Source organism: Nerophis lumbriciformis, linkage group LG01, assembly GCF_033978685.3.
Source record: "Nerophis lumbriciformis linkage group LG01, RoL_Nlum_v2.1, whole genome shotgun sequence".
Classification (NCBI taxonomy): Eukaryota; Metazoa; Chordata; class Actinopteri; order Syngnathiformes; family Syngnathidae; genus Nerophis; species Nerophis lumbriciformis.
Window position 1 is genome coordinate 57,316,116 of NC_084548.2, and position 16,385 is coordinate 57,332,500.

The 16,385-nt window shown below is 39.4% G+C and overlaps 1 protein-coding gene across 1 annotated transcript in view; it reads left to right on the forward strand.

The window, feature by feature from the left end:
* The first annotated feature begins 1,511 nt into the window (after nucleotides 1-1,511).
* plch2a (phospholipase C, eta 2a) overlaps nucleotides 1,512-16,385 on the forward strand; it is a 147,167-nt gene continuing 132,293 nt past the window's right edge. Inside the window, exon 1 of the mRNA XM_061987951.1 lies at nucleotides 1,512-2,426. Coding sequence (XP_061843935.1) covers nucleotides 2,150-2,426 — 277 coding nt within the window. The 5' untranslated portion in view covers nucleotides 1,512-2,149. The remainder of the gene's footprint in view (nucleotides 2,427-16,385) is intronic.

Consider the following 16,385-nt stretch of genomic DNA (forward strand, 5'->3'; position numbering starts at 1 on the left):
TTTTAACATTTAACTGTTAGCATGCTAGTTATGCTTCATAGTCACATAAATTGGACTTGACACATTCCAGCTGTTAGAATGCTGACGTTAGCATTTAAGTTCGACTTGCGCACTTCAGCATCCACACGCAATTTCTCCCAGAATTGTACATTCTAGTTTTTCCGTGTAGTGTTCTAATCCGGGATGTGTTTATTTTCTCGGGCCAATTGCTTGTATTTTGTCACGTGACTTCTTCCCAGAAGTGAAAAGCAGTGGTAGTCAACCAAGCCAAGATGGCTGTTGTGCAGCAAGCAGCAAATGAACTGAGTGCAAAAGAGGCTTGAATCTTCCTGTAATAAGCAAATAGGAATCCAACTATGCAATATAGAATAGATCCGTCCTATATGTTATCAAAAGAAGGTTTGTCGAGTGATATCAAGGATTATACATCAGTTGCGTTCAGACATATGGAACAATTGTGCTCCAGACATTATTATTCACGACAAAACAGATGGAAACTTGGAAAAGGTCTACAACATCTTTGTGTGTGGCTGGGTCAAGGACATTGGTATCAAGACTCTCCCGGATAAATATGCATTGTTTTTGCTTGGGTAAGGTTGCATTTCATGATTTATCTTCATGTCTACTGCCATGTTTGTTGCTGATGTTGCTTGCGCCGTTTACGAGTAGTGTGTTTTCCCCCGTCTTTATTAAAATATAACTATAGATGTCAACATTGTGTATGTGCTGAAAGATTCATTTATGATTGTTTATCAAAATATTACTATAGATGTCAACATTGTGTATGTGCTGAACGATTCATTTTTGATTGTTCATCAAAATATAACTATGGATGTCAACATTGTGTATGTGCTGAAAGATTAATTCATGATTGTTTATCAAAATATCACTATAGATGTCAACATTGTGTATGTGCTGAAAGATTCATTTATGATTGTTGCCTATGGTAAAAACTTAACTCTTTTAGGTTTTGCTCACATTTGATTTATTTTAAGACTCGCCGAGTTGGTGCTTTTTGAAACCGGTTTCTGTTTAAGAAATACAAACAATATCAAGATAATACTTAAATGGGAAGTAATAAACATTAAAGTATATCAAACAAACCTTTAACGGAGTGATCCCTGTAAACTCATGCATTCTTCGACTCTGCTCCTTTGGACTGGAGTGTCAGCAGCTGTTCTCGTTGTTTCGTAAAATCTTGCACTCTTCCGCCCTTTTTGATTACCTCTGGAGGAACTCTGAAGAAACGTTTTATCCTTTTTGCGATGTGAACAATTTGTACAGCCGAAAACACAAGCATAGGGCATTTTTTTTCTTTGAGAAAGGCTGAATGGCGCCTAGTACCCATTGAGAACAGAGCTAGCTTGACCACCATGCCGGACATGACGTCAGTAAAATTCAAGCAATAGAAAACAATTGGCCCTCAATCCGCACTTTGGACGCATCCGCTTTGCGTTTAATCCAAACCCCTTGATTGAAGGTATGATTTTAAAGACGTGTGTGACAGGCCAGATCTCAAAAACAAACATTTAACGAGCATTCAATCAAGTTCAGAAGTCATTTATTCCAGACCTTGCCTCTTTACCTCCCTTTTTTGTGGGTCATTACATTTCACGCCACTCATTTAGCAAATCTCCTCGACCGGGATTACGGCTCTAAGGGGATTTAGGATTTCCAGCCACACAGCACAGTCCCAGTCCCCGGTTTGTGCGTCGCGCTTCCGCGTCTCGTCTACCTGCTTAACACTGTCACCCTTTCAGAAGCCCTCTGCGTTTTCTGCACTCCGCGCTGATGGATGGCGGACAAAGAAACGATGGTGCGGAATGGAGATAAATTGCAGATCGGAAAACAAACTGCTGCCTTTGTTTGCTTTTTTCCTGTGGGTCTTTGCGATGGAGGAATATTGAGGAGGTAGCAGTGCAATAAGCAACAATAACATTACCGGATTATTGACCAACTGTTGATTGCATACAGCCCGTGAAAGGAAGAGGAAGTCTTTCTTTGGACATTCTTATTTCCTCTTTGGAATTTACATTGAAGATGGGAACCAACTTTTGGTGACTGAGCAACCCCGATAAAAGCCTCCTTTTAAAACGGCGGACGACTGAGAGAATAATACCCAGTCGACTGCGGATCTGAGCTGTTTACAATGAGCGTTCACAAGAAGAGCAACTTTTTGTCCATCGGCCCGGTGTCGTCGGCCCTGATGTGTTCAGCTGTCGTGGCCACCGCCGACATGCCTGGACTCCCGGCCAAAGGAGCCTTCTCTGCAGAAGGCTTCAAAGACAAACGCCAGGAGAAAGAGGAGAAGAAGATGGCAACACGTAAAAGCCAGACACAAAGCTGTCCATCCCGTGTGGTGGAGGACTTCTTCTGGATAGGCAGCAGCATTATGGCCTTCTCTAAGTGGAGACTTGGCTACATGGGTAAGATAGTCGGGTGACTAAAACATCCATGTTAGCTTTGTGTCCCAGATGGGTCTGGGTTAGTTTTTGCCTCATCCTTCACTCAAAGCGTGAGTGAAGAATGCACTAGCGACCTGATAAGGTGTCAAACTCAAGGCCCAAGTGCGAGATCTGGCCCGCCACATCTAATTTATGTGGCCCACGAACGCCTGGAAATATCCATCCATCCATCCATTTTCTACCGCTTATTCCCTTCGGGGTAGCCTATCTCAGCTACAATCGGGCGGGAGGTGGGGTACACCCTGGACAAGTCGCCATCTCATCGCAGAGCCAACACAGATAGACAGACAACATTCACACTCACATTCACACACTAGGGCCAATTAAGTGTTGCCAATCAACTTATCCCCAGGTGCATGTCTTTGGAGGTGGGAGGAAGCCGGAGTACCTGGAGGGAACCCACGCAGTCACGGGGAGAACATGCAAACTCCACACAGAAAGATCCGGAGCCTGGGATTGAACCCCAGACTACTCAGCAACTTCGTATTGTGAGGCAGACGCACTAACCCCTGTCCCACCGTGCTGCCCCCGCCTGGAAATAATGTTAATAAAATACCTTATTTTTTCTTTCTAAATGCATGAAATTACATACATTTTAAACTTTAATATCATCCAGTATGCAACAAATATTAAATTATCATAAAGTAGAAGGGGATTCATATGGCCCCATTCATTGCAGTCTACCTGACACATCAAAGTAACGAACACATACATTTTACAGCTGAAGCATGTGTGTCAGAGGTTGCAATGACTCAATTCATGCAATTAATCACAAAAAAACGATCTCATAAATCATGCATAAACGCAGATTAATCACACAATTTATTTTGACCGCACATGCTTCCTTCACCTTAACTGTGGGTGGTTACCTGAATGCGTGGGTTGTTATACGGTCAGTGATCAGGTCAATACATACGCCAGCTAAATGAGGTGTAGAGATAGGTATTGTAACGTTTAAAAAGAAAAAAAGTGTCGGTGCTCAAACAGTACTTAAAAAAAGAGAAAACTTACAACTATCGATTATGTCCGATTTTGATTCTTTTGGTGACAATTTGATTCCCATTTGATCCTAGATTCAACACAATTTTCGATTCATTATCTGAATTATAATTAGCGCTGTCAATCGCTTTTAGGTAATCACATTTTGATTGCCGTAATCGCGATCAAGCACAATACAATACTTGCTGGAATAATGTAAATATGTTTTTTTTAATTACCCCATTACCCCAATATTTTGACACAAATGCAAATTGTCAGCATGTCATATTTTTTTTATGTTTTGTTTTAATGTACTTATTTACAATATGAAGTACCGTTTGGTTGTATTTTGAAGTTAAATTTGCCAGCCAGAACACTCATACTGCTTATTTACTGAAGAAGCAAGCTAGCGTGCTAAATGCTAGCTAGCTTAAATGATAACATGAATTGAAAAGGCACCTTGGTTGTTAGGGTTCAGAAATCTGTCGTGATCTGAGTTCAAATATCAGCACACGGGTAAGACTGTGAGGATTTGAACAATCCAGTTGCCTGCCATTCCGTCTGACTACTCAAAAGGGTGTAGAGGACATGCAGGTTTTAGGTAGATCTTTTTTCGTGTTATTACCACTTTTATTGTACTGGTCATGAGGAATGTTAGCCTTTATCTTGTCATCGTGTCTAATTTGGTTTGATTCCTTTGAACTTATGTTGCATACTTCATTTGTCCTGCTGCCTTATTGTCAGCAAATTACTATCTGGTCAACAAAGTCACCTGCGTGTGTTTGTGTGCATTGGGTCCGCGCCATATGGCTCGGTTGCAATCCCTGGGACTTAACCTGGTGCCCTGGTGGAGTAGACAGTAGAGCAACTTAACCCGGCCCGTTTGGCCCACATTGGGACTTTGGCAAGCGCGCAGTCACACAGGGGATCATCCCATTACAGAGACAACCCAGACTTACCTGGCCTTGGCCTCAGCAAGTTACCTTGCGTCTGCTTTCTGATGTTAAGTCTTTCGGTAGCTTCGGCAGCTGTGACCTACATCAGGACTAATGCGTATATATAGGTAATTTCTTTTTATATAGGTCTTCCCAAAGAGATGGTCAAGAGACTATTATACTACTAATTTGTCTATGCATGTCACTAAGTCTTTAAACTGTATTAACCGTCTAAATTAAAAGGCAAATACTTTGAGGAAAATTAATTTTCTCAATCTTTTAAATTGCTTTGTAGCACTATTTCCCTAACTTTTTCTATAGACCGCTGGGTGCACTCATACTGGGCGGATTGTTGGACGCGTGTGAGTGCTAGAGCTCAGCATGGTTTGATGAGCTGGACACGGACCAACTACGGTAGTTCCCGTACGAGTACATGCATGTATTGGGACATCATGTATTGTGGTTGTTCTTCCCAGCATTTATTATTATGGCAACCAACACTTAGCATCGACATAGTCAAAAAAAATTGCAGTAACGTAGTGTCACATCACAACAGGTTCTCAGTGACTGTATAGTTCCTCTCAGGGGGATGGCGTGGCGAAGTTGGGAGAGTGGCCGTGCCAGCAATTTGAGGGTTCCTGGTTCAATCCCCACCTTCTACCATCCTAGTCACGTCCGTTGTGTCCTTGAGCAAGACACTTCACCCTTGCTCCTGATGGGTCCTGGTTAGCGCCGTGCATGGCAGCTCCTGCCATCAGTGTGTGAATGTGTGTGTGTGAATGGGTGAATGTGGAAATAGTGTCCAGTGTTTCCCACAGGACAGGCATCTATTTGTGGTGGTGTGGTCGGGGGGTGGCGGCGGCAGCGGCGATGACCAAGAAGAACGCGGAGTTGGAATATAATTACAACATTTTATGTACATATTTATATACAGATTTGAACAATTAGTGATTCACTGAAATATATTTATTAATTGTGGTTCTTACAAAAAATATATCTTATAAAATATAAAAGCTAAAATGTCTCTTAAAGCTCTGCCCCTTTAATTAGTGAATACTAAATAATTTAACTTTAGCCTACTACTACAACCATATTATTTACCAGCAACATGAAGTGAAACAGAGGCAGAGGTGTCCTGCCACAGTCAGTCAACCTCCTCCTCCTGCTGCTGCTGAACAGGTCGCACCTGTGGTCCGGACTGTAGGCCTACCTCCTCTCCAAGTCGAGCCCTTTTCGGCCGTTGAAAATATTTTTCTATACTCATCTGTGTGAAGGAGTGAACATCCAACATTAGAATGTATTACTAACGAGCAGAACCGCTCTATGTACAGTGCCGTCTAACCTTAAGCGGCAGCAGCTCAACACATGCAGGGTTCAACGTTAAGGTTTTTTTCTACTTGCCCGACTTCTCAAATCTACTTGCCCCAATATTTTTACTTGTCCTGCCTAGGTTTTTTTCTGGCTGTATAGTTCTCATGGCTTATATCTTACTAAAATCCTTCCCGTTGACTATTTACAACACTACACAGTATTTATTATTATTATTATCTATAATTACATTTAAATGGCATTGCATACATGTAAAATTAAATGTTATTTCACATTATTTGACCAGTAGCAGTTACACCCATCTGAACAGGTCAGCCACCTGTTTAAAGCCCGATCACAGTTGAAATCTTGAAATGAAGGGCCTTTAATGGCCAAAACATTAACCTGGACAACATTTTAACAGCTGGTTGGCTCAGATTTTATTATTTTCATTGCATTCACATGCTGCAGTGGACAGTGGACAATTTAGCTTCAGTATTAGTGCAGTATCTGAAGCACCGTCTCCACGTGTGTTTATTGACAACAGGGTTATAACCTGGACACGTTAGCTCGTCGGTATGGTAACAGGTGACTGTTACTACGTGCGTCTGCCCCGGCCCCTGAGTCAAACAGCGGCGGTGTTAATGAAGCAGCGTGAGGCTGCTCACCGTCAGAGAAACGCTCGGTGAAATCGCGGATTAACGTTAAATATATGACGAGCCGCGAGCGATGCAGCTATAACCTATCTACCTATAACCTATATTACCCTCGTATTTTGATCCGGTCGGTCCGTTTTTCTTTTACTTCGTCGTCGACGTCTTCTTCTTCTTCTTCTGGCCCACCAGGTGAATTAAGTGCTATTGGCGGAGTTACAATGCATAGTAGGCTACCGCCACCTACTGCACCGGAGTTGTAACTACAAGCTACATTCACAGACCGAGTCCCATTGCTTTTATGAGCGGTCGAGCGAGTCAAAAGCCGAAAAATCTATTTGTGGCGGACGTAATTCTTTCGTGGCGGGCCGCCACAAATAAATGAATGTGTGGGAAACACTGGAGTTATTGATAATACAGTTTGGAGTGCGCAAACGCAGCGTGAAGAGTTTTGTGTACGCCGCCTTCTTTGCCTTGTTGTCATATACACTACCTGCTTTATTCTGTTTCATTCTATTCGTATTTCACCCGGGAGTCTGAATTAAGCCAGCATTATACATCTACAAATCTCTGGGGGGTTTTTCCACCGTCAATGTACTTCAGAATGTTCCGTTCTTTTTGTGAAGTCACTTTTCATTCCGATTGTTGCCTATGTTTGTATCGAACGGTATCTGCTTCTGGGATATATCCCACGCATTGATACTGGCGCATACGATACGAAATGTCCTCTCCGTCAAATCACACGGACTCGAGAGATCTGGTTCGTCGCATAATCTGAATGTGTTAGTTTGGTTTCTCAAAAGTCAAACATGATTAGTTGAAGGTGTTTCTATGGGTTGTCGGAGGCTTCTTTAGAGCCAAACTATTTGACAAATCAGACTAGTTTAGTGCATGGAAACGTTGTCACATGCGACGTTGAGAACTGGCTCATCACTGCCGGCTGTTTGCTAATCAGCTTATTGTTGCTTAGTCTCCAGAATCCTGTTGGTTTCCTTTTAAATGCCAGTAAAGCCGACACACAGTGGGAGGCTGACAGTTATCGTGATGGTAGTTCTCGCCGCCTGTGCACTATTGGTGTCAAGGCCGCGATGAGCGTTGGTTGGCACGTAATGTTTACAGGGATGGGTTTAGACGTGCACATTAGTGCCAGCAGGGGGGTTTTAAGAAATGTTTCCTGACACAAGTAGGCCGTGCCTCCATATTCTCATCCCAACCAAATTGACAGCAGCTCATTTCATGGATTACTGCCCACTCTCTCTCTCTCTCTCTCTCTCTCTCTCGCTCTCTCTCTCTCTCGCTCTCTCGCTCTCTCTCTCGCTCTCTCTCTCTGTCTCTCTCTTTCTCTCTCGCTGAAGGAGTGAACGTCCTTAGCTGTGTTACAGCCTCTGAACATGGGGTGGTGCAGTCAGCCAGCAGCCACAACACAGAGGGAAATCAATGTTGCATTTCCTCGCATGACAGAGCCTCCACTGTAATCATTATGATGTAGTTGGTTACGGATCCTGTCGCATCATCTTTCAGCACTACTTTGAAACCAATAACTGATTTTCTTTGTATCGGCTTTTGCGCTGTGAACACTTATCGGTCTTGCTACCAGAATACCGGAGCATGTATCGGTTTAGCCTTATGGAATCTGTTAAAGGTGCTATATGTAATAATTTCATGACAAGTCATCATTAAATGTCCCTGATATGTCAAAAGGAATAAATAAATAATGTGCTTTTCGAATACCTCTTTAGTTAATAACGGTAGTTCAGCCGGGATATGCTCATTTCAAAATTAGATTAACAGCCCCGAAATCTTGTTACTGTGTTTATTTTGATATCCCGCCCTCTACTGTTTGACCAATTAGAAAGTCTGTGAGGGTGTCACATCCAGGTTGTCAGTTACGCACAACCTTCTTCGTCTGGCTACTGCTGAGGAAATGGGTTCCAACGTTAGCACGGCTGTCATCATGGCAATGTGAAACGTATGGAGACAGCCAAATCACATGATAAAATAATTCCTCATTCGTGTAGCCTATAGGCATACTTTGGTAAAATGTCTCATCTTTAGTTTTGGGCATACATTAGGCTTCTAAGCATGCGCTACTCGTTTTCACCAGTATAACCATTGCTGGCGTTGGTTATAGTTCGTTTTAGTGTTTGTTTTCTGATAGTACTGACAATAATCATATGATTGCCATTAGTTGGGATATTGTACGCAAGCATGGCGTACTTCTTCCTGAAAATAGCCTAATTCTGTGTAAAATGTGTTGGTTAGAGATTTGTTATTGACAAAACGCTTGTTTATTCAGCTATTGTGGTCCCAGCACCTCAACCCCTAGTACGAGGCAGTGGAAGTTTGAAGTTCCTTGGAGTAGCCCAGTCCATCGAGCTGTATTCGGCTGCGTATCTGGCAACCTCAGTCAAGGAGAGAGGGAGGGGACTACAGAATCAGAATTTTGACTGTGATTGCAGTACCATTTCTGGCTACATTATCACATATGACACCTTTAATTGGTTCTTGACACACCGCTATTTTTATTCTGGCCTGTTTGAGAGTCAAACTGCTTGTGTGAGATGGAATTGCAAACTCAAGGCAGGAACTAAACCTGCAACATTACACCTGGGAGACCACTATCGCAGTAGCAAGGTTCATGGCTGATCAGTCAGTTATACGTACATGTTTGGATCAGTACAATTAACCTTTTGACAAGATATATATGCCACACGCTTACATTGCACACATTTAACATTCTGTGTAAAAATATTAATACTAGGGATCCACCAGTTTTGGACGCCGATGCTTGACATTTTGAGGATATTGATAAATGCCCTTTTTTTATTGGTACCAGCTCCTTTTCTCCCCCTCCTGCAGTGCTTATTGCTTGTACAGTACGTGTCTTCTGCTGACTTTTTTTTGGGTCAGGAAATCCAGCAAATTCCGTTTTGTTTGTTTTCGCTATGCAACCATGGCGTCCACTCGACAAGCCTCTGTCCGCAGCACTCGGAGCGTGGGCTAGGGCTGGGCGACATGGCTGAAAACTGTGTCACGATAAACAATTTTTTTTATTGATCGATATCGATAATTATTGATACTTTTTCTAACTTATTTAAGCCTGCCAATAAATACCGTAAAACAATTTACAACATGGCAAGGGTGCTATTTGTCAATGGAGAGGGTGTCTGGTAGCCAGGTAGGATGAGGTAGTAAAATGATTTAGTAGATTTAGGGTAGTTGCAGATTTGAGACACTAACTAGCAGTAGTGTACAAGCTATTGAACACTACAGAGAGTTGTTTGGGAAGGTGCTCATTAAACCAACACATTAGAAGTGTCAGGACGTTGCTGCACCATCTGCATTAAAACCAACAAAACTAAAGACCAGTTTCTGTTAGTGAGTTGATACCTCAAGATGTCACCGTTTGGCTTTTTGCTCCATGCAGAGAATCCACAGCGAGACAGAAAGACGGCACAACCAAACTTGGTCGTCTATACTGTTACGTGATTGGCTGTTAATGTGTCCCTCTCTTTGCTCCGTGATACTTCCTGTTTCCTGTTAGCCGAGTTCCTAAAGTGCGAGTGACTTCATGAAACGAATCTTGCTTCATAATTTCTGGTTTCTTCCGACCAAAAAATAACAAATATATGTTGAGTTGAGTTGAGTTGAGTTTGAGTTTATTTTGAACATGCAAGCATACACATGATACATCACAATTTCCAGTTTCTCTTTTTAACATGTTCGAAAAGGAGTAGGAAGAAGCAGAACTTATTTAATCCTACCCCTTTTCTTTTACATAACAGTTGCTAAAACTTTTGTTCACTTCCTGTTCTCAATTTATTCACAATATACTCCATAAGTAATCACAATAAAAATAAATAAATAAATAATAATTGGTGAAGTAAGTCATATTACATATAATGAGATAAGTAAGATTATTTTGAGAATGAAAGAATGAAAGAATGGATGAATGGATGGATGGAATAAATCCAGAATGTTTATCGTGGTTCTTCTTCTTTGTACTTTGTAAACACTTTAAGTTTGAAGAGTTTATTAAAGTGGATCATATTAGTACATTGTTTGATTGCTTTGCTTAATCCATTCAATAATTTAATTCCACATACTGATATGCTGAAGGTCTTAAGTGTTGTACGTGCATACATATGTTTTAAATTACATTTTTCTCTGAGATTATATTTCTCCTCTTTTTTTGAGAAGAATTGTTGTATATTCATGGGAAGCAGGTTATAGTTCGCTTTATGTATAATTTTAGCTGTTTGCAAATTCACTATGTCGTGGAATTTCAGTATTTTTGATTCAATAAATAAAGGATTTGTATGTTCTCTATAGCCAACATTATGTATTATTTTAACTGATCTTTTTTGTAACACCGTTAATGAATGAAGTGTACTTTTGTAGTTATTTCCCCATATTTCTACACAGTAACTCAGATATAGTAACACTAGCGAGCAGTAGAGGATATGAAGTGATTTTTGGTCTAGAACATATTTTGCTTTATTCATTATTGATGTGTTTCTTGCTACTTTATGTTGTTTATTTTTTACATGAGATTCCCAGTTCAATTTATCATCAATCATTATACCTAGAAATTTGGTTTCATTTACTCTTTCAATTTCTATTCAGTCTATTTGTATTTGTGTTTGACTTTCTCTTCTACTGTTACCAAATAGCATTATTTTAGTTTTACTGAGATTCAACGATAGTCTGTTTTTGTCAAACCATCTTTTTAATTTGTTAATTTCTTCTGTTATTATTTGTATTATCTTCTGTGTGTTCTTTCCTGAAAAAAACGCTGTTGTATCATCTGCAAATAATACTAACTTTAAATATTTTGTAACTTTACAAAAGTCATTTATATAGAGATTGAATAATTTAGGTCCTAGTATTGATCCCTGAGGTACACCACAAGATATATTTAGCGTTGTAGATGTGTGTTCGCTTAGCTTCACGTATTGTTTCCTGTTTGTCAGATAACTTCTTATCCAGTTTAAGACTAACCCTCTGATGCCGTATCGTTCTAGTTTTTTGATTAAAATATTGTGATTAATTGTGTCAAATGCTTTAGTTAGATCCATAAACACTGCTGCCGCACATTTTTTTACTATCTATTGCATTGGTAATTTCTTCTGTAATTTCAATTAAAGCCATTGAAGTTGAAACATTAGCTCTGTATCCATACTGGTTCTCTTCGAGTATTTTATTTTTGTTTGTGAAACTCTCTAATCTGTTATTGAACAGTTTTTCAATGATTTTAGAAAATTGTCGAAGTAAGGAAACAGGTCAATAATTTGTACATTGGTGTTTGTCTCCAGTCTTATAAATTGGTGCAACTTTAGTTATTTTCATTTTGTTTGGAAATTTACCTGTTAGAAATGATAGGTTCATTAATGGTCCTGAGATATCTTCTATAACCTTTTTATCGTTTCCATATCAATTCCGTTACAATCAGTTGAAGTTTTAGATTTACATTTTTTCACAATTGTAACTATTTCCTCCTGTGTCACATTACTGAGGAACATGGAGTTGGGATTTCGCTCTATGGTATCATTACAGTCCTCAATTGAAACTGGGTCTGGAATTCTTTCTTCCAATTCTGGTCCAATATTTACAAGGTAATTATTGAAGCGTTCAACTACTTCCTTTATGTTGTCATTCTTTTCATTTCCTTCTAGAAGTATTGGGGGAATCCCTCTTAGTGCCATTTTTAATAATGCTATTGAGGATGCCCCATGTTGCTCTCATATTATTTTTGTTCCTGTCCAATAATTCACTGTAATATTCTTTTATACATGATCGTAGTATGTTTAACTTGTTTTTATAGTTTTTGTACTTAATTTCTGCCTCTGTAGTTCTTTGTGCTATGAATTTTCTGTATAGTGTATTCTTCTTCTTACAAGCATTGTTTAATCCTTTTGTCATCCATGGTTGATTATTATTTCTCTGCTTACTACTGAGTTGTTTCCATGGACAATGTTTGTCATAAAGTATTATGAACTTGTTTAAGAAATGTTCATATGCTTCATCAACCTCTTTTTCATTGTACACATTGTCCAAATCTTGCTTTTGTCGCTCAATTTTGAAAGCAATCATCCTCTTCTCTGTGCACAGTCTTCGAAATGTCCTTTTGTCTTCCATGTTATTCTTGTAGTTTCCATTATATATTGTAAAAACTGGCAGATGATCACTAACGTCGGTTATAAGTAGACCACTTGTAGTGTTATTATCAAAATCATTGGTAAAAATATTATCAATACGTGTGGCACAGTGTCCTGTGATTCTGCTTGGCTTTGGGATTTTAGGATATAAACTGATGCTGTACATTGTATCAATGAAGTCATCAATAGACTTTTGCTTGTTAGGGTTCAATAAGTCAATATTAAAGTCACCGCATAAGAAAATTATTTTTTGACCATTGTCCATGTAAGTTGCCTTGATCCATTCTTCAAATGTTTCTATACTTGATTTAGGTGATCTATATATACAACTGATGAAAATGTTTTTGCTTTTTTCCTGACATATTTCAATGGTTATTCATTCTAAGATATTATCTATAGCAAATGACATGTTTTTTTACCACTTTGTAGTTCAGGTTCTTCATCACGTACACAGCTACTCTTCCTCCATTGTTGTTGGTTCTGTTGGTGTAGTTTAGTTCATATCCTTCCAGATCAAAATCTATTCCTTTTTTATCATCAATCCATGTTTCTGTGACAGCGATCAATTTGAAGGGTTCGTTGATGTGTTCCAAAAAGTTCTTAATGTTGTTGTAGTTTGCATACAAGCTTCTGCTATTAAAATGAATAATTGACAATTTGTTATCACATTTAATTTTGCTATTATATTGCTCATCTGTATAATATAAACAATTATTACTGATGTGGGAGAAAAAATGTGTATCTGGATCTATATCATTTTCCAAATCCTGGTTTTTGTGATCTTTGTTGCAGAAATTTTTTAGTTCCATATTTTCTTGTTCAACAATCTTTGATGTTGTTTCAATAATCTATATGAGTGTAGGTGGATGCAATCCTGAATATAGGTCTTCTTGTTTAGTCGTCCCTTGGAACATAGTAGTATCGATGCTGAATTTAGGTGCTTGTTTTCTGTCAGAGTCCATTATTGTTGTTGTGAAAGCTGTGTAAACTTTAAAAATTGTCCAGGTCCTTGATGTCATGGACAACAAGTACTCTTGCTTCTGGACCTCCATTCAGCTTGATGTAGATTTTACAGTTGGCGCTCCAAGTTCCCTGAATGTTTCCCTGCTTTCTCAAGTTGCGTGCTTTCTTGGCGATTCCAGCATTACGTTTTGTGAGATGCTCATTCATGTACACATTTGTTCCCTTCAGCTTCTTTCCCTGTCTCAGCAATGTCATTTTAGATTTTCTGTTTACGAGTTTCACGAGCACGACTGGAGTGGCGTTGTTGTTTCTTCCGTTCAGTGGGATGCATGTTTCGATGGTATCAATGTCAATTTCAATTTCCTTTGATTGCAGAAAGTTGACCACTTGCTGTTCTGCTGAGACCATATCCATTTCATCTGGTTCACCTTCATTATTCACAGCTTTCGCATAGGATCTTGGTTTAATTCGGTGCCCTGTCACGATGATATCATTCATTCGTTTATCCTAATCCATTTTATCTATGATATTCCTCAGCATGTTGTTGTCTTCTTGAAGGGTCTTCATTTGTTGGCACATTTCAATGCCTTCATTTTTTCTGGAGGTGCTCTGAGTTTGCAGACTTTCTATATTTTGCTGCAAACTTTTCACATCTTGTTTGTGTTCTGTTGTTGCTTTTCTCAGATCTTTTTTCATTTCTTTCATTTCTTCTTTCATTTCTTTCATATCTTCTTTGCATCCATCCATCATTTATTTCCATTCTTCTATAATTTCTTCTTTAAATTCATGGAATAGTTTTTGTAGTATCGCTTCTTGATTCCCATTATGTCCTGTGTCCAGCCTCAAATCTTGTTCCCATTTGTGTTCTGTGTCAGCTGACACCGAACGTTTTGGGATTTCAATCTTTCCTTTAGCTTTTCGCATCGCGGCAGTCGCAGACGTCAGTGCCTCTTATGTCTTGACGGCAGTTGCTTCTTTAGCGACTTGCGGCACTTTTAACTTGTTTTTTCAACAATTTCGTACCTTGCGGCGTTCAGAGATCAATTTGAGGTGTCAGCCTGTCAACTTATATCACTCTGCAACGTCGGAATCACTTTAAAACAGCTGTAAACTTGCCGTAGCTTTTGGTTGCTAGGCAACCGCTTTGAACTGCGGCAAGGCGCCGTTGGTTTGAGGCTAACGGCTCTTCCAACTCGCCTTATTTCAGCGTATCAGTGCCTCTCAACTGACCAAAATCAGATCGAAGATGCCAGGTGACTCTCCTGTGGCTGTGATCGCAAATCAGTGGTCAAAATCTTCAGACTTAACAAAAACTCCGGTAGCAGAAGCGGAGCCTTTTTCTTTGCATCCTATCTCATTGACTATTTTATCGAACACATTTTATATTGATATTGATTATGTGTTTATCGCGATCAATGTTCGTAATGACGAGTTTTATATAATAACAGCATTAGTCCCGAGATAATTAACGGTACTAGTTATCAGTATCCACCATCAAAAAACCAGAACAGCTGATCTTTAGTCACACTTAATCATCATTAGTTTTATATTTGTCATGATAACAGCGGAGATCGGCCTCCTCTGACCGCACCTCGTGTGTGTGTGTGTGTGTGTGTGTGTTATTGGTACATGTCAATGTGCTGGCACACTGTACGTGTGAGTTATGGAGGCTGCATGCTGACTCGCTTGGCACCCTGCAGTGAATGAGCTCTGGGCACTGGGGCAGCGTCCCTGTTCATTCTCTCAAAAAGGCTGTGTGCTTGTGCCAGGTCAGTACTGCTGACAGATGAAAAAACCAACAACATTAGAGTGAGAGCCTTAATTGCCAGAGTATTATCAATTTGGGAAGAAAAAAAAAAACACTGACTACCAATTAAATTAATCACAAAATTTTTTACAAACTGCCCTAAACAAGGCACAAAGGTACCTCGGTAATTGGGATGTTCTTATAAAAAAAACTCCTACTACGAAACAAATTAATCGGTACTTGACCCCCCAAAACAGCACAATTTTAACATGTAACATGCCTTTAAAAATAAAAACATTGTAAAAACAAACAATACAATACAATAGAAAACGTACAAACAACTCAAGTACTTTTATAAACATAATTTACATGAGGGGTGTACACATTTCAGTTATGGCTGCCCTCAGAGGACCGCTTGTAACAGTAAATATTTAAGAATAGAAATGTATACGTGTATGTATATGTGTATATATATATATAATATATGCATATGTGTATATGTATGTATATATATATATATATATATATATATATATATATATATATATATATATATATATATATATATATATATATATATATATATGTATGTGTGGGAAAAAATCACAAGACTATTTCATCTCTGCAGGCCTGTTTCATGAGGGGGGGTACCCTCAATCGTCAGGAGATTTTAATGGGAGCATTCGCATACCATGGTTTATATAGGGCACAGAGTGGGTGGGTACAGGCTGGCCTAGGGGCGTGGTGATTGGCTCATGTGTTACCTAGGAGGTGTTTCCGTCTATGGCGGCATGCTGTTACAATTATATATATGTATATATATATATATATATATATATATATATATGTATATATATATATATATATATATATATATATATATATATATATATATATATATATATATATATATATATATATATATATATATATAGATCACGTTACAAGCGGCCGAAATGAGTTTCCTCCGCCGGGTGGCGGGTCTCTCCCTTAGAGATAGGGTGAGAAGCTCTGCCATCCAGGAGGAGCTCAAAGTATAGCCGCTCTACTCCACATCGAGAGGAGCCAGATGAGGTGGTTCGGGCATCTGGTCAGGATGCCACCCGAACGCCTCCCTAGCGAGGTGTTTAGGGCACGTCCGACCGGTAAGAGGCGACGGGGAAGAACCTGGACACATT